General features: G+C 41.9%; 1 protein-coding gene across 1 annotated transcript; it reads right to left on the minus strand.

The window, feature by feature from the left end:
- On the minus strand, window positions 1–27,908 carry LOC118776271 (high affinity cAMP-specific and IBMX-insensitive 3',5'-cyclic phosphodiesterase 8B-like). The gene is made up of 22 exons (XM_036526475.1): window positions 27,427–27,908; window positions 22,081–22,137; window positions 16,719–16,909; window positions 15,462–15,521; window positions 15,066–15,123; window positions 13,845–13,933; window positions 13,143–13,221; window positions 12,537–12,677; window positions 12,112–12,200; window positions 11,626–11,680; window positions 9,149–9,200; window positions 8,794–8,871; window positions 7,710–7,786; window positions 7,265–7,429; window positions 6,926–6,971; window positions 6,342–6,477; window positions 5,778–5,976; window positions 5,075–5,292; window positions 4,359–4,497; window positions 3,665–3,832; window positions 3,193–3,322; window positions 1–213 (listed from the first exon to the last, which is right to left on the minus strand). The coding sequence occupies exons 1-22, from the start codon at window positions 27,706–27,708 to the stop codon at window positions 104–106; spliced, it is 2,619 nt and encodes an 872-aa protein (XP_036382368.1). The 5' UTR covers window positions 27,709–27,908; the 3' UTR covers window positions 1–103.

Consider the following 27,908-nt stretch of genomic DNA (forward strand, 5'->3'; position numbering starts at 1 on the left):
GTTCTGATCTCGTTTAACTGTTTGTGATATCACAGTTATCACAGTGGGCGGGGCGTTCAGGGTGCCCCCTGGCTGGAGGTGAGGGTTGGGGGGTGCTGGGCTATCAGGGAGATGGCGGAGGCCTCAAACTCTTGCACTTCATCTCATCCAGGCTCTTCCAGTACTTGTAGTTTTCAGCCAGGTGCTGCATCAATCCTGGCAGACTGGCAAAGGCTTGAAAAGGCAAAATACATTCATACAGGTAAATACATACATCTGAGTGACATTATGGAACTGTTGTTAGAGTGCTGCTGGGGGATGAAAGGGACACAGGTATAAGGAGGTGACACAAAAGGACACTGCACACAACCCTGTGTCCACTGTTGTAGTAGATTACAAGGTGTCAACTAAGCAGGGAAGAAAACTAACTCTGCCCAATTTCAACGGATAGGACAGGTAGCCATACTGTAGCACCATCCTTTCAAGTCCACACCTTGGACTAAAACATACAAGAACAACTGTATATCTTAACCCCCTTCACATGCCCACGTGGACTAAAACATAACATCAATTTTACATCTTCGCCCCTCCACTATCAAAAAATACACACAAGATGTATTACGCACAACTGTATATCTCCACCCTCCACACAATGGACTAAAACATGTGACATTAATTGAGTATCTTCTCCCCTTCCAGTCCTCATCATGGATTAACGCACATGAGAACAAATTTCAAGCATGTAAAACACAAGGCAGAGGACTGATCTAGGTATAAACGTACACCAAATGGCTCAGGAGAGTGCAGAAAACATTTACACGTACACAGTACATGCTGTCTGGCACAAACGCAGTCAGAATATTAATGCATTTTCATTTTTTTCCCCTTATTTGCCTTCAATCAACACACAAACACCAGCTTACTGATGGCCTGGAAAAAAACAAGCAATTACTTGTTGCATAAGCGTGTTCGGTAATTACAATGACTGACACAGTAATGAAATGAAAGGTTTGCTTGACTACAAAAAGACAAACCTAGTCCAAATTCAGCTCTTTGCGTTTAATGAAGGCAGGCTGCAGCAATGGCAAATTGCAACAGAGGGAATGGCAAATTTGTAACCTAATACTACAATCCTACCTCTATACACAAACTACTACATAAAAGTTTGCTTCAGCAAGATTATAACTCCAGTAGCAGCATGCCTCTTGGAAAAAAAAAAACAATTAACCTTCTGAGGGTCTCACACAGAACATGACAATAAGTCAGACGATAATAAAAACATGTGCTCCTCATCAGTCTGTTGCTTGTTGAACTCTGTCATGTGATCAGAGCAGGGCAGATGAAATTGTGCTTGCTTATCTCACTGGGCAGATCTACCATCTGCTGGAGTTACAGTACTAATTCAGGCTGGAGGTTGAAATCTCTCTCAGACGTCAGTGTCTTCATTGTTAAGGGATAACTTTGGAAATCCTGCGGCGATCAGATATTTCTGCCCACTTCCTGTTTGCGACTCTCTGAATGCGCGGCGTGAACAGGGTGGACTGCACCACAGGAAATCACGCTGGAGACACACACCCGTGGGCGGGGGAGGGGAGGGGGGGGTGCTCCTTTTTGGAGAGGTCGATAGGACAGAACTCTCTCGCGATTCTGAAGAGTCACTCAGTCCCAGAATTCTGCCTATGAACTTGTTAGGCTTTCTGAACTGTAGAGAAGGACTCACAGGAGCTCTGACTGGTCCAGAAAGAACGCACTCTTGTTCATTAGGCCGATGTTTTGCTCTAGTGTATGCGTGTGACATTGAAAAATAGCTTCTTGAAGTTCAAAAATAAGCTGTACTTTTATACTTTTTCACTGCGTGGAACTTCCTGGAATCCTCGCTGTCCTCACGAGCTGAAGGGAGGAGTTCATACTGAGAAAAAGGTGATTGATCAAACTCATCTGATCACGCGCGAGTCATTTAGCATGCCACCCCTGACGACCCAGATCACATGATCATTCCGCACGGCTGTGGCCGATGCCCGCTCTGCCCCCGTGGCACATGCACCGAAGCGAGTGCATTTAGCTTTAAGTGCTGCTGAAAGCACAGCGCAAACATGTTGATCATTACTGCTGATGCGTGACGGCTGATGTAGCCACAGCGGAGGCCCATTTTTGTATCTGCTCACAGTGCGGAGCTGTGACCTTACTGACTGCGTACTTTGCCCTTTATTTCAGGGCAGCTGACCCCGAGCGAATCCCGCCTGCCCTCCTTAGCGCTGCTTTGACCCCTCGGCGACCCCGGCAATTAGACCCCATTGTTGGCCGGTTCTGCCTCGTTTGGCCCTGACCCCCGTCCATAGAAATCTCTCACTCCTGCATTCATTCCCCACTTGTCCTCTCCACCAACTTTCCACAACATCCACTTAGCGTGGGCAATTAACCAATTTACGGCAGTACGTGTGGTAAACAGCGGAATGGCTGGCCTCTTTCTGTCACGCTTCAGCCCCCCTCAACACAGACACGCTGGCTCCGAGCCACGTTCGGCCGGCGCATCAACAAATTTCAAAACACCTACCCGTACAGAGCGAACAAAACGCGGCATCAAAGCTGCTGCCCTTTCACACAGCAGGAAACATAATGAGAATGGACCCTGCAGACCTGCCAGTCAACCCACACTTCCCATGGGAGTGACACAAACACTAAAGAGACCCTTTCTGCATGGGAAAAGCATCTGGCTGTTTCTAGCTGTGCCCTCTACCTTGTCAAAACAGCTCAGTTGTTTGGCTCACAAAAAAACATCCCTTTTGATGTTTTAGCATAGAATGGATTATTACTCTTTTTATTCCACATGTCAACTACTTACCATTAGCTATCTACACCTGTAGCATAATACAAGGTTATTGTTATTTCAATATAGTAGAACTTTAACTATAAAGTACATGTAGCTGGCTTGCTAATTACAAGAGTGGGCTACCTAGCCACAGTAATGCCGTTGCATCTAAGTATAATTACCACTCATTAGTTTGCCAGCTAGCATTTCCTGATAAATAACCTATTGTGACAATAGCCAACAGTGTAACTTTGTGTGTCACCATAGGACGGGGGCTGTCTAATATAAATTTCAACATGGCGCTAATTTAGTGTACAAGGCAAATAGACAGGATTTTACAGTATGTGCACAAAGAAAGCTCAATGCCTGATAAAGCTCAACGCCTGAAAACAATTCATGATTACCGTCCCACGCGTCGAACATGTCTGTGATGAAGTAATCGATGAAGGAAATCTGAGACTTGGGAATGCTGCAGGTGCTTCGGTCGAAGACAGGCATCACTACAGGCAGGCCTTGCCTCTTCTCCTCGTCCGTCTGCAAAACAGAGGGCTCACTAAGTCAACAAAAGCACACATACAGACTTGACTCTACCCAAAAATGTTTAGTTTAATGTCTCCCCAAATCTTTAGTATGAATACACATGAGCACGGTTTTGATTATTTTAGGTAGTGTTATGTCTCTGATCTATCTGGGTTCTCTAGAAGTCACTCTAGAACATAGTCCCCTTAAGCCGTGTTGTCAACAGTTGGGATGACATATGGGTTCTTCCTTATTAGACCCTGAGTTCAGGATAAGTCATTTGTGAGGACACAGCAAATTACAGGCCACGTGTGGGAAGGGTGGCTCTGCCCACGGGAAGCCCGTTCAGCCCGCTACCTGAGCAAAGTACTCCTCGGAGATGCGTGCGGCCCACTCTATGCACAGCTCCAGCGGGCGGCAGGGGTTGGCCACATCTGCACACTTGATCATCATGCGCTTGATGAGCAGGCGGTTCTCTGGGGAGTTCCTGAAGCTGGCGGGACTCTCATACTCACTGCCCTCACTCTGTAACATACACATACACATACACACACTCAGGGGTATTTACTCTGTAACACACAGGGTGCTATTTACTCTGTGACATACAGATACGGGAAGAAATTTACTGTGTAACATAACACACATACAGGGGCTTTTTCTTCTCTGTAACATATACAAACTGGGTGCTATTTATTCTGTAAAAGACACACAAGAGTTCTACACTCTGTAACATATGGAGGGCTGTTTAGTCTGTAACAGAAAACAGGAGTTTGTTTACTCCCTAACACCCAAACGCATGAGCTTTTTGCTTTACCATGGGCTTTTTCAAACACAAACAGGGGGCTATTTAGTCTGTAACACACTTGTTTAACATCCAAACAAAGGGTTGTTTATTCTGTAGCACCCAAAGACGGGGGCTGTTAACTGTTTACTTGTTAGTATTACTTTAAACATGATAAATATGAGTTGAAGGTCTGCATATGGGCTTCAAAAGAGAAAGGGGTTTTGTTGCTCTTATAAATGTCTCAGTCAATGGGAGACTGAAGCTTACATTTGAGCTGGACTCCTCAATAGCAGCTATGGGTTTATTGATGCTGTTGGCAAACTTGTTGACATGCTCAAAGTGTCGGGTCATCTCTGTGGCCAGCACCATGTCGATGATGGCTTGTCGCAGCGTCCGGAACTGAGTCCTATGGACAGACAAGTGCAAATGCTCAAAAGGAATAGAACTGCACCAACATCACAAAATTCTTATAAATCAATTATACATTATACATAATCTTTGCACATTTTTATACATGCTAGGATTCCTTCAATTATTCCTGAATCGATAAAGGAGTGCTTTCATGCTAAACTCCAGCTATTAAACTATTAAAAATGAAATTAAATGCAGACAAAGGCTAGAAAAGACAGAGAATTCAATGGGAAAAGATGGTAACAGTGCCACAGCTCTCTGAGCTATAGCAATGCCTAGCCAGAAAACACAGCTGAAGTAGCTTTTTAAAGAAGAGTAAGTGGGATAACCCTAAACATTAATTTAATAACCGAACTATACTCAAATAGTAGACACTTGTTCATAGACTAACTAGTGTTAATTTCTGGAAAATGAGTTCACAGAACAGTCTCATAAGGCAACATCTTGTAGACATGAAGGTATTGTTGACACTCTCTGCCTACCGCACATGTGAGATGCATAGTAGCTACATATACCAAGAGCTACATATACCATATGGCAGGTGTTACTTAAAGCATGAAGAGGAAAGCAACCTCTCCATGTTCTTGAAGATGTTGCATTTGTTGTCTCGCAGGGTCAGCTGGAAGGCCAGGGCAGCGTGGTGGCTCTCCAGGACAGCAGTGTCATTGTAGAGGATGGCCAGCTCGCTGCCTGCGTTGCACAGGAAGGAGTTCGTCCGGCCTGGGTGGTCTACATCGTGCACCGTCGCTGCAATCAGCGCTGCCACCTCATCCAGCTGGTCCAGACTGCCCTGGAACACACATAAGAGAAGATTTGTTTAATTACACTAAGACATTATTATGTACTACACAATCTCTTGCACAGCTTACCACAAGACAATTTTAGCTGAAGTTCCAGATGAAGATTCTGGAGGAGAACATTCAATCTACTTCTCACAATCCCTACGCAATTAACCAAACCTAGACAAACCAGTCCCATCAACAACTATAGAAATCCCAGTGATCACTTCCTTTCCTCATCAACTGTTCATGACATCCCTCCTTCAATCCACCTCCCCACTTTCTTTTCCCTGTTTATGACGTCCAAATGGGGGGTCAAAAACCTTAGCCAATGGCAGGTGCAATCCCTTTGTTGAACTCCAAATATAAATACTGCTGTACCCACACTAATTGCAATTTTCATTCCATATCCAATGAATGCACAGCTGGCACCAACAACACTAAAAGAAGTTCCATAAGAGTTTTAAATGTCATGAGGGGTTGTGAGTGTGTGTACCTTCACCCTCTCTTTGCAAAGGAAGTAGGAGGTGGCGTGGAGCACGTCAGCAGCATGTGTGGAATTGTGGTAGGAGTTGGAAGCGTGGTAGTTGCCCTCTATGACCTGCAGCCAGGACCGCAGGGTGGCCTCTGGGCAGTCCAGGAACTCGCACACACCAAAACGGGCGAAGACTTTCAAACCGAGGTAGGTCAGGGGTCTGGAAATCAATCAAGTAAAGTAAAGTGCTTTTGTCAGATTGAAGGGACAGACTCTAACTCTCTAGTTCTGCAAGCTTGGGACTTGACCCTTTCCAGACCAGGAGAGGTTTTAGACAGCAAATCTAGCCTAAACTTAGATGGGGTTTACCACTTATTTTCATTTAAAAAAAACTGTTACCATTGTTACAAACTTGGAAATTCTGGCTCACTTCTGGCAGACTTCTTCATAACAAAAATCATTCCAGACAATTGGCGTTGCCAAACAAGAGCAGGCCAGACTATAAAGTCTGTAACATTGTAATTATGTCACTTCCCAAGACGTTGTTCCTCTCTGCCAATGGTGGGGTTCTTCCGGCCCGTGTACCTTTTGAGGGTTGCAGCCTCCAGCTCAAAGATGTTAAACTCCCACTGTTCCTCATCGTCTAGCAGCTGGGCTATGGAGGGCGGGACGTCGCTGAGAGTAACAGGCATGGCCAGGCGGCTCAGGCTCTGAGTCATGTCTGCAAGGTGACACAGGGGTGATGGGACAGAGGGGGCTGGTCAGGGATATACTCATGTCATAAATAGCATTGGTTCCCATAGAAGTGAAATTGTTACTTTTTCATCGCAGAACAGAGAATTCAGGCATAATTTAAGACACTCTTGTCCTTTATGACCACTGTCAGTCCCATAGGTTTATCTTGTCATGACTATACATTAACACAGCCCTCCCAGGATCCAAACAAGGAAATTACACAAGTAATTGCAACTGAGATTAACTTCTTCTTAACTAATATATAGTTTTGTTATTTTTTGAAAAGCACAGCCAGCTTTCTAATGCGCTATACTCAAATCTATTGAAAGACAATTACAGTTGGGTACATTGGTAGTAGTAGCTTTTACCAGTTTGTAATAGAAAACTAAATAGAAAATAAACAGTAAATATAAACAAAATAAAAAAAAACATACTTTTTGAGAAGATGCACTCATTCCCTGATTGTCTTCGCAAACCATCCTATCGGAGGAAAAAAACTGGTATATTACTGGATATCTGTGACATCATCACTGTTAAGGAATTCTGTAGCGTAATGTAGTGAGGCTGTCCAGTCAAATACAAAGTTCCTTCACTCAAGATCTCACAGACAGTGCCTGAATTGTTGAATGTACATAGTACAAGGGTATCACTGCAATCCAATTATAATGATGTATAATTATGGTGTTGTGTATTATGCTTTCATAGTGTAACATACTGGGCACCTAAACTGAAGTGCCACTGTTCTCTTTATTCCTTGGGCCTCGGTCACTCACGCTCATGAGACCTCCCACCAAGTCGGCCGTGTGCGGGTCATCCTCTTTAGAGCCGAGCTGGGGGGAGTACAGTTCAGTGGTCCTGAGGATCTCCAGAACCCTGTCCAGGGCCTCGGCCACAGTCACCGGGCTGCTCTCCTGGGCCGCGTTGATGATGTTGATAACCTGCAATGCAGACATTGAAAGAGACTCACTTTTTATACAGCACCTGGTAAAGACACTCCCATGCAGAGAGGGAAGTATCTTTACCCAATCAGAGCCGTGACAGTCATGCATGTGACAAAAAAAAGGCTGGGAAACGAATGTCGTATGAAAAGAAAGAGAGAGAGGAGACAGAATGTCGGAGATATTCGAATGGCAGACGTCTGTTAATGCAGTGACTGACCATGATCTGGATTGAACAGTTGGTCGTATCAATGGGTCCAGTTCCCACAAAGATGTGTACCTTTGTGATTGGAGCTTCTATGGTCATGGAGTGAATCCTGGCCATAGATGAGTACCTGCGGTTGTGCAAACTGGGGGCTGGAAAACAGAAACAGGCGTGACGGGATAAAAAATGCAACAACCACTCAGAACAAAGGATCAATGGCAATGGTCACCGGCTACAGTTTGAGTTTTCTCTCAAACATGTTTCATTATCTGGCAGAGTATGAGATATTGTCACATGTAGAGTGGCATGTAACAGTCTAACCCAGCATGGGTTCATGTGTACGTTTTGATTAAAAGCTTAACTCACAGATAAAAATATGATCAAATGGACCTTAAAATCAAGGTCAACAAAGTGATGTAAAGCTGCCCATTACAAGATTCCACTTACGTGAGGTAAGAGACAGAGAAAGCCCTCTCGACCCAGACCCATACAGTATTATGGGAAGATGATGATGTCATCGCTGCCATGATTGGGAGGTGCCTGCTGAGCTATGGCAGTGATGCGTCTAAGGTTTCTAATTACTCTAAGCTGTGCTTTATGCTATGTCCTTAAATGGAGTTGCAGGAATAAGAGGACTTGTTGTTGAGAGGAGATGTCATTTACCCACACCATTTCACCATTTCTTAGGCCCTATGTCCCAGTCTGCCAGTGATCCACACTCATCTGGATACCACCTTCACCCTCGACTGGATCCACAAAAGAGTGAACACTCCTTCAGACTCCACAGCTGATCAATCCCCCCTTTAAAATTTCTGTAACTCCCATCTACACAAGCATCCTCAAATTCCACTCGCGGCTGAAGGCAAATGGTTACTGCTTTATCTAGGGTCATAAGCTATGCACTACTATGTCAATACTTACACAATGGCTGGCAATTGCTGAGGTAGACATGTTCAAGACTCTAAATGCTTTAAACTTTTGTTTAAGACTTTGCATAAATTTGCTACTCAAGGAAGCAAGGACAAAGGACAGTGGTCAGAGTGAACGGAGGCCTCCATCTCCGGCACTTCAGCTGCAGTGAGATCTCTTTCCATAGAATCAATTACTCATCAGCCACGAACGCCACACAGGTCACAGAACACTGCCGGGCGGTCCGTACCGTCGCTGCTCCGAGAGGTGACTGAGGTGACATCGGCCGACTCTTTTCTCCTGTCCTTGCGCCGCAGGGACTGGCCTTCTAATGACAGGGAACACCAGGGTAAACAATAACACACACAGACAGAGGTCATAATGTCGAAATGGAGGCTGCATCTAACTCTGTAGCCTCTGTAGTCTGCAACAAATAAAATTCCTCTCAACATATGACATGCTATTTCATCTACTTATATGAGTATAACCTGTGCTGCTTACATAAATGTTAGTTCCTTATTTTAATTTTTTGCTCAAATCTATCCCATTATGTATGCACATCCCATATTCTACAATCCACATTATAAAGTAGGGCAGGTGCTGACCTGGTTGGGAATGGTCTCCGCTGTGTTTTTCCTCTCGGCTTATCTTGGATACCTGTTAAGAAAGAGAGTATGATAGCAGCAACAAGGCTTATAACATGGAAACTGATCATCATGTGATCACAAAGCTTGTAGAAACAACATACTGATGTACTAATAAAAAAGCAAAGTATAAAATGTTTGATTGGAACTTCTGTATACTGTATATGCTAAAGAAACCACTATGAGGACTGCAAGTTTTAGAACTATGCACAGGAGTGGTCAATTAACGACAAAACACATACTTTAGTTAGTTCACAACAAATATTATTAGATAATATTTTGTTAAGTCCTATATATAAGAAAAGTAAATTAATTGCAAAAATCTGATCATTCAGTTCTTAGATTGCAATTAAGAGCTCCAACAGCCTAAACGCCTCCCTTAAAATCTATTAGAGGGGTCATGGTTTTCACCGCTACCTAGAAGTGTGTGCGAAAACAATTTTCTTGTATCTGTTTTCAGAGTGACCAGATTGAAACCTGTAGCATTCAGATGTACATGGTGTTCTTGTACAGCAGCCAGACCAAAACTGATGAATATCACACGTCCATTGAAAAGATAACATTTAGTTCCTCATCAAAAACTGGCTTGCCTGGGCGGGGCCAAGAGGTCAGGAGGAATGCAACAGAGCACCACCCTATTAGAGCGTAAACACCCAGACCTGCAACATCATTCTCGTTTACATTTACATAATCGCATTTTCACGTCTGTAACAGCTCTGCTATTCCAAAATCAGGCAGTTACTATCAGAGAGCGAGAGAGAGAGGTTTCACCTAATGTGCAAACAGAAAGATGAAGTACAGTGATGACTCAGGAGTTATTTTTGACCGAGAGATGTTCGCTCCAGGACTCTGATTGCTGTAACACCTTCACCGTCACACATGTGTGGAAAATAGCTCTGTGTACTGCCAGCCAGCACTGGGAACAGCAGGGGACTAACATCCTGTGCATAACCCCATTATGTGTCTCTTAATAATTGGCAGTGATTGCTGCCCACCAGGGAACGCATTTATGGGACTCCAAACTCACTTTTACATGGCTGATACTCTCAGGTTTTAATGTCATAGTCTAAACATCATTCCCTCTATGAGCTGGTTTCAGAAGTATGGCTTTGACCCAATCCTGGACGACGTCATCAAAAGATTTATTTTAATTGGAATCAGTGAAGACTGCACATTGTCATTCCTCATCACTTGATGTTCAATACAGAGCCATCAAAATTGGCCAACACAGACAAAAATAAGCTATAAAAGACTAGCTCACAGTTTCCTTTATAAGACGGGATTGTTTTACACATTAGCATTATGGAGCCATTTTGCAATGCTACCCTGCTTTTCTTGTCCAAAGGATCTCAAAAAACTGTGAATGGTAATCGCACATCGCACGTGGCAGGCAGCACTGGAATGGATATCATGTCACCATGATGACTATTCCCACAGGACACTAACTCTACATCCGCAGACAGCGAGTCGTAAACATTTCTGTTGATCTACCTCTATTAGATTTATCTCCCCAGTTCCTCTGATGATCTTCAGCTATTGTGTGTAACGTGGATATTTGACAACAGCCCCAATGATCCTGGCCTTCCATTAGGAATGCAATGAATTATGAATAAGACTGTCTGCTTTATACCCAGTGGAAAAATACTGTAATAATGAATGGTGTCAAAGGTTTAGCTGTGGTTTCCTTTAATAGCTCACAGAGTGATGCGGAGGCACACAGAGCTGCGTCACCTCAGGTATCAAAAGTGTCCATCACTTGCAGGTCTCACAGGGTAAACAACTTAATTCAGAGAGGAGGAAAGGCCCAGTGCTAAGAATCAGAGAAAGTTATGTTACCAATTTTACTGCAAGAATCAATAGCAGTGACGCAAATTACCCTCTGTGCAGTACAGGAAAAGAAAACTTTGCCCTACACTCCAAAAATAGTCTTGGTTTCTGCCAGCTTTATCCAAGCTTTTCCTTCCATAGTACCATGGGCACTCAGTATCTGACAGAGGCCCAAACATAACACAACAGCAACACAACTAGCTTCTGTAGTCTCTGCCTGGCTATGACACAAACAGTGGCAGTTAGCATTTTGACCTGTGGTTTGTTGCACTTCAGCAATGCCGAACAACCTGAGGTGACCAATATCAGTTAAAATCGAGTGAATACTTGGAGGTGCACCCTATATTGTGGCCACTGTTCAAATACAGGCTTCCCTATGAAAAATTCATATCTCAGCCTGCTTCATGCGCTTCAACTTAAAACAGAACCTGGGTAACCCCTGACATAGTTTTTGGTTGGCAGTGAATTTATGTCTTCAGTTTCATTTTTTCTTAAAATAAAAAATGTAGAAGAGATTGGACTTGGGTCCCTGCTAGGATCTTCATTGTCTGAGCTGCCAGTTTTAAAAAACATTAATGAAATTATATTATGCTGTATACGCACCACCTCACCTGTCTTTTGTTGTCATTATGCAGACTCTTGATGGACACAAAATGTCTGATTTTCCTGAAAGGTGATACAGCATTAAGCAGTGACAACCCACAAAAGAAACACAGTGATACCTGTGCAAAATGAAATGTTCACTTGTGCCATAAATGTCATGTCATTTGACCTAAGAGAAATAGTGTCACAGTGACAAGAAACGTGAAGAACAATTCACATTACATCATTAAATCTTAACACTGCTTAGTGCATCTTAATTACTTCCACTGTGTTTTTAACATTTAAAGATGGTCAGAATCTCATCTTTAATGCTTGGATGATGCAGCTTTTGTGAGATAAGGGGTAGGCACAACAGTATTTTTTTAGCTAGTGTATATTTTTAGCTTTTGTATAAATTGTAAAGTTATGTAAAGGTACATGGTTGTACATTGTTATACATTCATTGAAAAACCCAAACAGATCATGTTAAAAAGCTGACAGAAATGATGGCTTACCCTCCCTGGCCAATCACAGGTGTGATTTTGACATGCTGCTGTATGCTGCCTCCAGACTTCTTTCTGGCATAGTAAATTCCCTGCCATTCCTACAAGAGACACACTGTACCTTAAGTCAGGGGTGGCCAAACTGACCCAGAGCTGGAGCCAAATTTTAATTTATGGACATCACCAAAGGGCCACAGTCAAAAAAAGGCTTTCACCATTTAAAAATTCACCTTATTAAACTGAGAAGTGTCTGATGTTTTTACTCTTACTCCATCTATTCATTTGTTTATGAAATCTATTTTTTCATATGACACATGGGGGAAAAGTATTTTATGGATTTCACAGGACCTGACAACAACATTTTACATAGGGTTTTATTAGTGTTTTTTTAGCATTTTTTCATATGGATGAGTTCCCTTGACAACACGGACCCTCACCTTTCCCTCCTTCACACAGGTGCTGATGGCGTCCAACATGCCGGCTCTGTTCTTCTCGCATTTCTGCAACTCGTTCAGCTCTTTGCCGATGATCTCCCCTTTCTGATAACCCATCAGCTGCTCAAAGGCAGGGTTCACGTACTGTTACAGATGGATATATTCACAGTACACTACATTAATTACATCCCCGCCAATACAAAAGTACAGCATGCAAAATGTACTATGGGACACCACCTCATAAAATCCCTGAAAATAAAATCCTACAATACAACAATACATAAACCTGTAGTGTAGCCTATCCTTAAGTCATGTGTATAGCAGTTTGAAATGTAAGTACCAGTATTCTAGATATATAAATTATGGAAATATATATATATATATATATATATATATATATATAAATATATAAATATTAAGGTAGACATTAATAACAAGTACCCTGATAACTAATGTCAGACAGTTGAAATATTGTAGCAGGCAAAAATCTTCAGCATAAAAGTGTAACAGAACAACTATTGTATAAATGTTCTATTTTATATGAAAGTTATTTGGAGCTCTTAAATTTAGGGTTCCTCCTCTGAATCAAGCTCCTCTCTGTCAGAGTACCTGTATGATGTGATCCTCGCTGGTGATCTCCACCGCCTCCTGACAGTGCTCCAGCGCCGTGAACACTGCGTTACACGCCCTGGCATCACCACACACTGACATTACACACTGTGCGACAAACCACCATCAAACAGCATTGTGGAAGGGATAAGCAGCTTCATCATAATACTATGGAACATTTAGGAACAGTATTACAAAATGAACATCACTGAATACTGAGGTGAACTTTCAACATTTTAGAAAATGTTTTCAGTGCAAATCGACTGATATCTGAAGCTATAGAAATGCTTGGTAACAATATTATTGTCTGTCAGGGCAATGGGTCACTGAGTGTAATGGTATACTTAGATTCTCAATCAGTTCCCAATTCCCAGGACAGTGCAGTGCAGAATATAACCACAGCACTGCCCTCAATAGTGAGAGTGACAAATAAGGTTAAACAGAGGAAATGGTGGGCGCTGAAGGCCAGAGCTTGAGGTTGCGGTGTATCATTATCCAGCTCTGGACCTCTCTTCTCCTCAGCCCCTGTGAGAAAGGTTTTGTGGTGCATTGCCTATGCCAAAAGCAGACCACGTATAGCAGCAAACCCAGAGCCGAGGCATTCCTGACTGTGCAACAAAACATGGGAGCAATTTAAGTATCCGTGTGCTGGGATGTGGGAACCTTAAAGCTGAGAGTTTGGTTGGTATTTCTCCACTGTACCTCAGCTTGAACTGTGCACGCACTTCTCCGTGTTCTGCCTGGATGAGCTCATTGTAGCAGGCCGAGACACTGCCGCTCTCAACGACCCTCTGAAAGATGAGGCCAACACACAGAAACAGAGTCGTGATGCCAGCCGCCCTCTCTGAAATGTGCTGGGAGATGACAAATTCAGCGGGTCACAGGATGGTTTTGCACAAAGGCATAATTTATACCCATTGATTACACACAGCCTGACAAGCATATATTTTGTCAAAGAGTTCACTGTTTTGGGCACATGTGTCTGACCTGGCTGAAACTGGTGAAACTATGAGGTAATATATTGTAACAGGTTTCTTCCAGTTCACAATGTAAGTGTTTATACATACTAACATATGTAAACACTTCAGTTCGATGTATTTTCTACAGTGTTGTAATTGGTAATGAGATCGTACAAAAGAAAGACAGTTGGCTAACATTAAACTAGGGATGGCATCACCTACATGGAATTTTTGATGGGGCATTTGTTAACCTGAGCTAGTCTTGACACTAATTGCATCCATAAACAGTCCTGTTCCATATGCCAAGCATATGCTGCATAGGCCTCTCCTGGCACGACTCCTGAAGAATACAATCTAAAATCCTGACTGATAATGTATTTGCATGACAAGGCACGCATTCCAACCAATCCGCCATATTTACACTAGCAGCGGTGTCTGGTCAATGTGATCTGTTCTGGTCTTTCATGCATTAGGTTCGGCTTTAGAATTGAGACAATGAGATCACCTGCAATTACAGAAAAGCATGTTTTTTCCATTTAAAATGGCATGAGAGGTGAAAAGGCTGATTTTTGTTTTCTGTGGGGCTAACATTGCTGTTGTACCCATACAAATGTTTAGGCTGAAAAGTCATCACCAGTGAGCTCAGTGGAGTCTTGCAATGTATAGAAATCTATAGTTAACAACGGTGGTAGAGTGCATCTCCCACAGAACTTGTGCATGCCTACAGCCTCAAAGCAGTGTAACACTGTTTTAAAGATGACAACTTCCAAACAAACTGTATTCGTATCAACAAACATGATAATCTTTTTTTTCCCACCAGATTATTAAAAAATAAAGCACAGCCGTGTTAAGTGCCCTTTGAACGAGCATCAACAAGCTCACAGTTGCTGTGTATGGAGGTGTCTGCAAGCATCAAGAAGAGCCTGCTTGGTTGGCTATGACTGTATCTTGACTCCATACGCACTCTGTTAAATCCAGCACTGAGCAGAGGTAGGGCTGAAGGCTCCTCCTGGTCATGTGGTCTAAAGGACAAAACATGACAAAGAGCGCAAATAAAGCGTTCAGTATACACTAATAGACCGATGTGGTTTTGGTTCCAACCAGAACCCTAACATTCACATCACTGGATGAGTTACTTTGTTTAATCAGAGGAGAAATACTTAAGAATTATGAAAGATCTTGGATGGCTGCCTTATCTCAAGAAAACAGGTGGTTATATAAATAACTTCATTTATTTAAGTAAAATCTGAGATTAAATGAATACATTTAATTCTATAGCAAACTAAACATCAAAACAAAACAAAGGGAAAGATCTTACAATGCCGTGTAAGCCAAAACATGTGAGTATAGGCACACTTACGTTTGTGGTACTACGGCTAACATGACAGCATGCTCTCCAGGCTTGGTGGCACGAATTAGCCTGGAAAAGGACACAAAATGAGGGACAGCAGAGATGCGGGGTAATCCAGACAATCACACAAACACGGGCATTGCTGAATGTTCTCAAAGGGCACCAAAGCCCACTTGAACATGACTCTAGCAGTTCTGTAGAGTAGAATGCATTTCTAATAATGCCACCATTACAATTCCAGTTAACCGCTAAAAACTTAGACGCACTGGGAGTTCTTAGTCACACCCAACTGCAAACAATCCCAGTCAACAATACATGTGTCAAGAGTTAGCTGCAGACAATGTATGTCTAAAAATCAAGACACATGCAGCCTTTGCACATATCACTTTAGGTCTAAGAGGGTTGATGTTTACGACTTTTTCACCATTCGTGATACAGTGTTTGCAAACCTACGCATACACTGAGAGAGAAGAGCCACTGATGCAGCTAATAACACCAAATAAAAGCTTGTTGATGCAAACAACTAAGTAATGTCTGTAGATTATAATAAAATGTTGATAACTAAGGAATTAATTGTGTAATAAGTACAAGTAAGGAGAGAGCTAGTAGTTAGTGATACAAACAACAATGTGGATGTAAATAAAAATGACTAAACCCGAATGCCTCAACTTGTGTCAATATATGGAGACTGTCACCGGCTGGATGACTTGCTTAGACTCCTAGGCTATCTGGCAATTGCAAATAGTAGAGCCTAATAAATGACTGATTTCAGAGTATGCCTTTCACATTAGCGCCTTCCACACTTCACGATTCCACATTAACAGTGTTATCCCACCAACATTATAATCATTACCACCGTGACACCCATTAATACTAATAGAAAATGATCCGTACAATAATCCATTATGCACACCAGCATATTAGTCACCTCCCCACAGGACCTAACCCCTGCCTCCCATTAACAGTTACTAGTGCAGCATTCTTCCCATCTCACAGGCAGCACACTGAATTCTCTGAGCCAGGGGGTGTTTGCCATCACACAACCCATACGTGGCACTTCCCTGCCTGCTATTCTCTCGCATTCTCTCATTTTGACATTGAAATATTAACATGTGACTGCTTGCATCACTGATCCCGATGAATCACAAAACTCATTCCAGGAAGTACAGAAGCTACAGATTTATCCAAAGCGCTCACAGACGTTCCACCTTCTGACCTCGCCATGACGAACACGATGGGGAAAAAGGCAAGCCCGCGCCAGCTCACCTGCAGACCGCTTCAGCCTCGAAGGGGCTAGCAGGTCTGGCGTCGATGACGATGATTTCGTGGTGCTTCTCCAGGAAGACTTCAAGCACGGACTCTGGGGTGCAGGCGATGTTGGTCTTAAAGCCCGCCCGCTCGCAGGCCCACCAGAAGGCATCACTCTGGCCATCCTCCTTCCCAAAGACCAGCAGGACCTGGGGCAGAGAGAGCATTGGGTCACTGATGCTTATCTCTGTCACTCAAGGAAAATGTACTTTCAATCTAGGGGACTAGATACAAATGACAAACCATTTCATCACCCTCTGCCAAATGCTTTTTACGCTTTTAACATTTTACCTATGGGTTTATTACTGCTCTTTGTATGGGTCCCACATTTAAAAGGAATATATATGTTTCCCAACGTTAAGATGTCCAAGTCCCCTCCTCTCCAAGGAAGCATAATGTTTACAGTTTCTACATATACAATTTAAAGCTTACAACATTTTGCTTAAACAAACTGGCCTCTGAGGGACAGACTGTACATTCTGTTCTGGTATTGCGTCAATGTCCTGCCACTCTGGTTTTACATGTCTGTTTAATTTTCCCGTCACAAGCTTCCTCACGTGGTCCTTTAGTTTAGAACATCGAGAGGAACAGTTTTGTGGATCCCCCCCCCCATGAAGGCAAGCTGCTGTTGAAATCTGGTTGTACCCTTGGGCAAGGTGCTTAACCCAAACTATAACTATAGTTTAAATATTCAGCTGTATAAATGCATTATTCATAAACTTTGTAAGATGCTGTAGTTAAGAGTGTCAGCTAAGCAAAGTGTAATGATAATTGTGCTTGGTTTGTGCTAACACAAGATCACCTAATACCTTACCTGCTATGATTAGTAAAGTATTACAAGTGTCAAGTTATACTCAATTTGTTGTCTTACAATTTTCATATCAACTTATATAGGCATGAGGAATGAAATGAATAACCTGCTATACACCATTCTGTTCAACCTTGTGTTAAGGATGTTACTTATCCATGAAATGTTTTGATGTAATGGATGTAAAGAAAACCCATATGTATCTCTTCTGACACCATAAACGCTGGTGGAGATGTTGCTGGAATAATGTGATGTACATCCTTTCCTGGCTCTCACTCAGACTCTGGAGTCTCTGGAGCACTGCAGCGGAAGCGCAAATATACTGCCCGAGTCCAACAGACAGTTTCGCATTCAAAGAACCCCCCCATTCCCGTCAAGCAACACTCACAACAAACCTCACTCCTCAAGGGCCTCCAAAAATAGAAAAGTTCAAAGCTTGCAGGGGAGTGTGTCATGACAGACTGACATGGTTGGAGAACAAAACAAGACAGGAAGACAAACTGCATGATATTTGTGTGCCCCTGCAAAAGGTCAATACCTTTGATGCACCCAGGGCTGGGTAACCATGGAGCATCCCTGTGAAATACTACACTGCATCAGTGGAGCTAGTCCAGGTTCGCAGTGGCCTGAGCCCCCAGCTCCACACCATCGTGTACTGACAAACATGGCCACAAGAGGTCAGTATAGGTCTCTAAAGCAGCAACAGACTACGAAATCCAGGTAAACGCGAGGAGAGAGGAGGGTTGACGACACAAAGACAGGAAAGCGGTGAGAAGAATAGCAGCAAGGATAATTTTAAGACAGAGGATACACAGGAGGAGGTGATTAAAAAACATTCATGAGGAAAACATACTACTGAATACTACTGAAAGCAGGACTGAATAAATGGCAGGCTAGAGACAAGTGCATTGCACACTGAGGTCAAGTCAAGACAACATGTTCTAACAGACCATGTTGTTCATACATGCATCAGTGGAGGGGAAGAATACATAATTAAAAATTCAATGCATGCTGCATGCTCTTGTTTTCCAAATTTAACATTCTTGACGTCACATGCCAGGCTGAACATTCAAAGACATTTAAAGAACGTTTTTGAACTCAAGCCAGACATCTGTTTGGGTGGCATTAGACTCCTAGGCTATCTGGCAATTGCAAATAGTAGAGCCTAATAAATGACTGATTTCAGGCCAAATTAATGTTATTATGTGTCTGCATTGCGAAGTCTGTTTAAATTCTACATACAGTTCCTTGGGTCACGGAGATAAAAACATACACTATATTACATCAGTTTAAAAAAATGATATATATTACAACTTTTAACAAGCATAATCCTTGTGAATATCTGGGCCATACCGCATGTCACTGAAGAATGAATCATATTAGGTGGAATGCACCTTGATAATTAGAAACAGATACAAGTGGCATTACATTGTAGCAAGTGGGTTATAAACCACACATACATTGACATCTTGTGGTTTACTTACATGACCGAAGAGATACTCTACCAAACTTTCAAAACTGATTGAAAAGTTTTCTTGGAAACAGTTAAACTTTGTGGATTTTATGATCACTGAGTGCCAAACCATGACCATAAATGACTGGTTGTCATCACTAAAATGGGGATCTAGCCAGTTCCAGGCAGAAGTCCCCACACATATCCTTCGGGATATCCCTGAATCCTATCGAGTCCTCTTTCTTTTATGCTATAAAAATGGTCTGAATCGATGCATCTGTTCACCGTCCACTGGCAAATTACCATTTTAAATACAAGTATAGGTCTGTGTGACCTTTTCCCTGAAGATAATTGACCAAATCACTTCCACACTGGAAAAAATAGCCCTTCAAAAATAAGAAATAAAATAATTAATACAAGGTGTTTTTTGCTAGTAATAAGTGAAAAAATCTGCCAATGGAACTAGTGGAAATACACAGATATTCAATATTCCGTCTAAAAACAAGTCCTTGTAGCTCAAGGAAATTTTTCTTGGTTGGTGACTGTGTCTTATATTAAGTGTAAAGAGATATTTTGACTTGAAAAGAGACAAATATGCTTGGTGAGATTTGGATTTTTTGCAGTGCATGTATCCTTCTGTGAGCTCAAACTACAACTTCATCTGGAGCAAAGCAGCTCAATAATTCATTATTATTGTAATTATTATTATTATTATTATTATTATTATTATTATTAACAACAACAACAAAAACAACCAAAATGAGAAAAATCATTATCATTAATCATTATTACTGTTTACCTTCATTGATGTGCAAAACCACACCCAATCATGTAGATGAATTTAAATTGGCAAGTAGCTAAGTGTGTCATTTCAAGATATGTAAATTGGAGATAACACTGCTAATAAAAAGAACAGTTATTGTTCTTTGTGTTAATGGTAGTAAACATAGTAGTACCAGTAACTGTATCAGCATCATTAATGACATTGTAAGTTGAAACCCACCTCTCATTGCAATCTGTTATTATAATAATGTTATTGAAGATAGCAACTGTACACTTGTGCACTCGTAGCTGTAATTGAAGTGTCAGGATGTACAGAGCTCAGGTCATATAAACTGATGCCATATAATGTCATCCTAATGTCATATAAGCTGACACACAAAATTCCTGCAAAATAAATTTTGTCCTGTCTCATAAAATCAGTCTACCCATCACAGAGACATGAATGTCATATGCCTCTCACAGTTTCAGAGTCCACTGGTTAAGCGCATCTGAGCTGAGAGTGAAACACCACTGATTCCATAGACATAGTGATAGAAAACAGGATAATTATATCTTTTTGTATGAACGGTTTCATGTACTGGTCACTACTCCATAGTAAGAAGATGTTGTGCTAACATCCCCATTACATTGTAAAGAGTAACTAATAAGTCATTAGGTTATTGCTATGCAGAGGCCCAGACTCAGTCAAACCTTCATGTGTAAAGTACACATCCATTCATACAGATGGGTTCACTAAAGCAATATAGGTACCTTGCTCACTCAAGAAAACCAAGGCAGTGCAACGCCTGGGTTTCAAACACGAACTGTCAGATTACAAGTGCAGAGGCCTGACCACTACAGCACACTGCTGCCTATCTCTTGCAAGAACAAAGCAACTGCCTGCCAAGATGGGTTTCAGAAATGTCAGTTACATAGCGCTACATGCCCTCATTGGCATCTTACTCTAGCAATGAAAAGAAATTCACCCACACCTTTTCAAGCAGAAACAACCACTTGGCAGAACTACTGACACCTGCTTACACTGCATGTGGCTCACCTTTGCACCTGGCCTGTAGACACAGCAGCTTAGTCAGAGCCCCTCTAGTCGAAGAGATCTGAACCACTCACCCCAGAGATCGCAAATCCTGCATTCTAATCACTGCCTCGGAGTGCCACTCATAATCCCACGTCAGCTAAGTGTCAGTGTATGAAAGAGATGTGCATTTGTTTTCTTGCTTAAATGAGAGAACACTAGAACGACAATCACCCGCCGCATTAAAGCGAGACCAATCAGATGGCACACTCCACGCGAACATGTCATGCCGAGCTTGATTATCGCATTGTGCTTTGCCGGAGATGAGAACACTCGGTACTATATTTAAATCAGCCCAACAGGCTCTCATTAAGCCTCGCATATACAGAGCCACTTCATACGCCTCACTGCAAAGCATACAACTTTGAATAAATTAAACTTGTACGAAGTGCAGGATGAAGCACAGGTAGAAACAGGTCCACTGCATCAGCCCAGCCCAGTGAAAGATCACTGTATAGCAACTCCTAAACTCTGTACAGTGTACACACGTTGAATGTAATAGGTATGTCAGGAGCAGGTATTACAGAAGAAGGTAGATCATATCTCAGTGGGCTGTGTGAATAAGGTCTGAGCAAGCTTACCTACTACCCCTGTGTAACAGTATGTGCCAATGTCATTATTACACTTGACTTCAGGTGATCGGTGTCAACTCAGTCTCCATACACATACGTATGGATACTATATAAATTAAAAATGAAACTGTCAAGTCACATCATGTCCAGTCCGGTACAGCAAAACATTACTCCACAGATTTGTTAAAATGACCACATCCAGCTTTCGGCAGTGCCACATTGAACACGGAAGTGTCTCTATTATAATGTGAGGTACCGCGATTGTGACAACACTGAAAAGAGTTGACCCTCATAAATGGACAGCAGCCAAATTAATTTCGTTCTAGAAATATAATTTCATAGGAGAAATGAAGAGATGTGAATGTGATAAATGTGTTGTGATGTGAATGTGATGTGATGTTGATAAAAATACATGGAATCAATTATTGATTAATTACCTTGGGAGATACCTTTATGATCTAAACATAAGCAATATAGCCCTGATATGTAGCAATATAGCATTATAGAGCTGGATATTTATATATTAAGAAATTTGTTCACGAGTACAGCAATAGTGTCATACCTAGGAACCAAATACAGTATGTAGCCTAATGTTCAGCCTTGTTACCTATATAGCTATACCTTTATCTTACCTGAGTCGGTTCTTTAGTCAGTCGCATTGGCCCAAAACATTCCTCTGTGGGAGAGAGCTGTAATAAGAAAAAGAAAACAGAAAAATATTAGCTGAATAAAACAATTACAAAAGATTAAGAACAGCAAAGTGATAAACTGTCAGAAATTACATTCTGATTGTCATTCATTTACAGTGAAAGAAAACCCTTCCAAAAAGCATAACCACCCTGTCTCTGCCTTTAAACCTCCTTAATAACATCCTTTTGCTTCTGCACACTGAAGGTTCTTCCTTTGTAAGAGCAGACATACTCAGACGAGGTTGACTGTGTTAAACGCGGGCCTGGTTGCCAAGAAAGCTGGGTGTAAAATGTCACGTCAGTCAGCGCTCCCTCTAGGACTCCGACTGATCCCGGCGATATATCCTTACTAAAATACACCGCCTAATCTGCTCATTATCCAAAGAGTACAAACAATGAATGAGCTGTCTTCAAATGCTTATTCATGCTTGCGGTCCTATTCATGATTTTAAGTGCAATTTGTCTCTCCTCTCCACACCCTTGTCTCCACCATGCTTCTTGGCCCTGTTCAAGAGGGAAGCAGCAGTCCTGCCTCCCTTCCTTTACAAGCCAATCACTGCAAACTATACTTTTTTGGTTTCATTATAGGTGGGGATTAGGAGTGTAGTGTTAAAAACTGCAGGTAAACTCTGGGTGCCTGTGGAGAAAAGTGGTGCGACTTACTGGAATCGCAGATACAACATAAATAAAATAAAAATAAGATCAACACCACTTACTATTTCTAATGATTCAGATGAGTATTAGTTTTTTTTAATGCAACAATGTAAACCACTTTCTACTACTTCTTTAGAACTGCCAAGAGTGCCTCATTGTCTCACTGCGGAGACAATGGGTATAATCATGTGTCACTGGCTCCTCTGTGCCTGACCAGGGACCTATCATAATCTTCAGGATTCCATTTTTTCATCGGAGGCCCCATAAGATTTATAAACTACTGCTTTATAATTTATAATTCCAACTGGTAGAAAGATCCGTTTCATGATTGCTATATACAGCATTTTTAATATTACCTCTGTAGGTAGGTTCATATTTCAAAGGATGATATATATATATATATATATATGATTGCTACTGTACATTCAGCTCTTTTTAACTTTTTACCTTTAACTTTTTAGCTTTTGCTAATGGAAAACATTCCATGAGTGAGCTAGTTAAGCTTTTGCATCGAACTTATAGATAACTCATTACAAAAATTTTCATTGTCATTAAAAACTTAATTCTGTTTTCATTTTGGTTTGCTGTCTAATTTTTCAAGCAAACTGTAGGTCCATGTCAATTACACTCTTGTCCAGAGTGACTTATGAAATTGCACACAAGAAGGTTAGACTGAGAGCAGACAATTCCACTCAAAAGTGCCATAATCCAATAATAGGAGTCATTACATTACATGTCACATTCTGTTAAGTGCCACAGAAGGTGAGGATAGAGAAAATGTGGTTGAGGATATAGCATGAATGTTTAGAGTTCAGTGTTAGTTGAACCAAGATACAGTAACTTACTTACTGAGATAGCAAATAACTTTCCTGTCCTAAAACTCAAGGGATACAATACAACCAGGCTACCTAACAAAGTTTGAGGGAGTGTAGCTGTTAGCTAGCAAGTTAGGCAGTGTAGCTAATTATGATCTGATGAACGTTTACAAAAATGTCATCCTTCCATGTTCTGTGTCATGCAAAGTCACTTACAGCAGCTAGCTACAGTATAACCAAAGAGCATAGAGTAACAAGAGAAGCCTTTTCACTGTTACCATTTAAAACAAATGTCGCTCTTAGAACCAACGTACCATCTCTGCAATGACGCAGTTAACGGGCGAGAGTTCTCAGAAGAATGCTAGTGCCACAAGACTAGCCAATCAGCACACAAAAGCTGTGCCCGTCATTTGTGAACACTCTGAACAGAAAGCACGGGATTTTCTGCCAAGAATGCAATGATCAGTATTGATCAAGGGGAACAATAGGCATGTGAACGCTATGGCACCAGGAAAAAGGGTGGGTAAATGGCAATTATGTGCATTTACAGCCCACTACATCCCTGGTGGGGATCCATTAAAGGGCAGGGTCAAAATGTTTACAGAACAGTACAAGCAGTTATCTGTCGAAAGCTTTTAGACAAAAGAGTTTGGGGGAAATTATACACATGGTCAGATCCAGCTCGCGTAACCCTTAGAGGAGTACGATCACGCCTGTGTGATGGTACCGGAGTGGTCCCTGGAGAGCAGGATCGCACCAGTGTGAGTGGAATGCTGGAACAGCATGTCTAGTTATGATGGATGCAACAATAAGTGTTTGGGTCTTTTCATAGACATTTAGCACAAACTGTAAAATTGTGAAGACACAAATGTATGTCTTCAATGCCAGCAGTTTATTTTTGGATGCAGATGTTTAGACATAATCAATAGTGAATCAAAAGTCCACCCTAGTCCATCACACCACCCTATTAAAAGTATACAATTCAGAAGATACAGGGTAGTGAGCTAATGCAAGAAGTCTAATAATTGACTAAAACACCTTAAAAAAGTTGAAAGTAATCCGAAGGTGACTATCGTTTGCGTGCATAGCCATCTGTTTTTCCACATCCCACCAGCCTGACAGACATTTAATCCCAATTCCATTTCTTAATTCAGAAATATATCTCAGAAAAAAAGCCCATAGGTTTAACAGCCTGTGAAACGACTTGCCACAGTGAAAATAGGATATAGACTCACAAATAACTGTTAAAAATGATTTGAAAATAACAAGAAATGCGCAATGCCATGGTTTGAGGGAAGTCACAAGAGCCGGGAACTTTATTATTACACAACAAACCAATTCTGGAATACTAAGCACACTCTAGGGGGGCTGTTGGAGATATTTGATCAGAGTTGCCTTTGGGTGAAACTCTAGATGGGGCCAGATGAAAATTTAGGTCGACCCAGCCCATCAAGGGCCCCATGTGGAACCAGGCCTGACAATACAACTGAACTGCAGCAGAGTCAAACAGATTCCTAGAAAGCTGTATATTTAAGAAGCAGAATACAGGGCAAAGATCTGATTTCACTGACTGGTACTAGAGGCATATTCTGCACATGAAACCACCAGCAGCTCCTCAGAGACAGCTTTGATCTGAGCTGTACGGACACACAAACTCCAGAATGCAACCTCTCAGCCTGCCATTAAATGTCCTGCGTTTTCATTTGCTGCTCACCTTCACAGCACCCGAGTGAAGCACGTGATTAGCCCTCAGATGAAAGCATTCCTTTCTAAGACCAACTGGGCTCCTCACTTTCTTAATCGGCCCAATTGTACAGACAAGATCTCCCAGCTCACACCTTCATACATAAAACATGGTTTGACTTTTCTCCTCTACCAAAATCGCGAACTGTAATTCCACAACTTTCTTTTCGTTGTGGAATCTATTGTTATGGAATCTATCCTGTCAAGCCTTGGTGTGCTTGGTCCTTAATTTTGAGTAACAAATTCAAACAAGTTTTGTTTTCGATATTCATTTCATACAAAAGTCATGTTTTTGATTTCAACATCCATCAAAATCACAACCTCAAGGAAAAAAGGACAACAAGCTTTCTTAAAATTAAAGTGACGTTTAGGGCAAAGCATAAAGCAGTTAGACTGAAAAGAGGCCTGAATCATTAACTGACCCAGCCCACAGTATCTTCAACACTTCAATAAAAATCCCCTCGCTAACAACACCGTGCAATGTCAGTCATACAGTATCTGACCTGCAACAGTCCAATTAATGCCGATTTTAAACACACATCATTGGCTTTGCTGCATGTCCCCTGATTATTTCAGGGAGCAGATAATGATCTGTTCAATAATCACGATTCAGAGGGAACATCAAAAAGGCTCTTCAGTTCCGTGCGTCATCGTCCACTTCATGCGTAGTCACCCGGCAACCACTGGAACTGACCCAGGCTTCAGCTTTTCATTTCCTGGCCACTCCACAGCCCTTCAGATTTGCATACAGCTTGCATGCACGACAGCGGCAGAATTCACTGAAAGCGTCCACTACTGCATTCAGTGAATCCTATGCATGTTTGGCCATGAACACAACACATTGTAACTTTGTTGATCAGCCAGTCCTTTTTCCTCCTTCTTCTTGGATGTTACACTTTGACCTTCACACCACCACTGGTGAGATCCTAGGACATCAGCCTATGGCTGGAACTGGAACACACGTACTCAGTGCACTTAAAGCAAACCAGAACAAAACACCACAACAACCACACTCCATAGTGGCTTAACAGTGTTCTTCAAAGTGGCACCTTCAAAAGAGAACCCTAAACAACATATCAAATTTCAATGTCTGATTTTATATATGAAGTACTTGTATGCAGTGTTGAGCATTATGAGTTGCACCCTACAAGCCTAGAGGCCAATGTGTCTCTGCCAGCTGGTGAAACAAGCTGGCCTTAGCAGTAGCTATGGTGTCTTATTATAGAGAAATATAATAATAAAAAAAACACAAAAAGGATGTTTTTCTGCTGATTGCCATCAGAAAACTTAACAACAACCAGAGCTACTGAACACATTCCTCTACATGTTGCTTGGTCATTTTCAGAGAAAACAAAGAGCTGTTGACAGAAATGTGGCTTTTTTCAGGTGTGTGTTTAATTCCTTTGCTACAATAAAAAGTTCTGGGTGGCTGTAGGGCCAGCTTGCACCAACAACTAATGGATGAGGGTCAAGCTATAGATTTCCAGGATGCATTTTGAAAGCACATTCATTCATGTAAATACTTATTTGTTTTGTATATTGATATTTCATCAATAATATGCACAAACTAGCCAAGTGCTTATCTGCAGAAGTGAAAAGAGTTAGGGTAGGATTATATTCCATATTTTCAAAACAATTGAATATGATCCTATTGATTTCTCGAGCAACCCAAGGATAGTACGTTACCACAATGCAAAATATTGGTCCCGTCTATAGTATATGATGCACAGAACGTGCCACGCAGCATGTGGTGTTCTAACATAAACACTGTTTAAAGTACAACAGCCTACACCAGTGTCACCTTCAGATTCTTCTTTCAGTGCCCCCATTGAAACATTGAACTGTCGAAAGAAAATGCAGTAAATTTTATACAATAACATTCAGGTTAACTATTTGTGTACAACAGAATATCTTGCATTCAGGTAGCATTCAAACTGCGCTAATCTTCAAGTTGGGTGCAATCACATACATAAACAGGATAAGAATTGGATCAAGCCATAGCATGTCGTTGCGTTTATTTGCACGGCTGAGTGGCATACACCGTACCGTATGTGATTCTCCCCACAGCTGCACATACCTTGAAGCTCGTGTGGCTCGTTTGCGTCTCGGCCTCAATGCAGCTGTTCAGTCCGCTATTTTCTCGGCGGTCGCGGTGCGAATTGGTCCGGGTATGTTTGGTCTGGTAGGCGACCACAGAAGGGATGGAGTCTGCCGCGTCGGTCTTAATGAAAAGGCCGTGGAGAGTGGTCGCAGTCGCCTGGGAGATAGTTGTGGTCTGGTGAGGGGAGTTGGACTCGTCCGAGTCCCTGCAATAGATCACCCCGCTCTGAGAGACGTGAATGCTGGGAGCGCAGCCCATACCTCCCAACGCTCACTGCGCAAATCCAGATCTGAGATGACAAATCCAAGCGCTGCCGTTTGGACGTGAGACTGCTTATGCGCTTTTCTCAGTACATCTGCACCGCAACTCACCCACGTCGTCAATCCACTTGAAAATATAAAGAAAAAAGACATGAATTTTAATGTTTGCGCTCTCTCACCTCTCACCTATCCAGTTAT

Source organism: Megalops cyprinoides, chromosome 4 (assembly GCF_013368585.1).
Source record: "Megalops cyprinoides isolate fMegCyp1 chromosome 4, fMegCyp1.pri, whole genome shotgun sequence".
Taxonomy (NCBI): Eukaryota; Metazoa; Chordata; class Actinopteri; order Elopiformes; family Megalopidae; genus Megalops; species Megalops cyprinoides.

Bases quoted from the DNA above. Each gene is read 5' to 3' on its own strand.
- LOC118776271 (XM_036526475.1), bottom strand. From the start codon at position 27,708: ATGGGCTGCGCTCCCAGCATTCACGTCTCTCAGAGCGGGGTGATCTAT. The intron at 22,138-27,426 runs GTATGTGCAGCT...TTCTTATTACAG, and splicing joins CGAGCCACACGAGCTTCAAG to CTCTCTCCCACAGAGGAATG. The intron at 15,124-15,461 runs GTAAGTGTGCCT...TTTGTCCTTTAG, and splicing joins TTAGCCGTAGTACCACAAAC to ACCACATGACCAGGAGGAGC.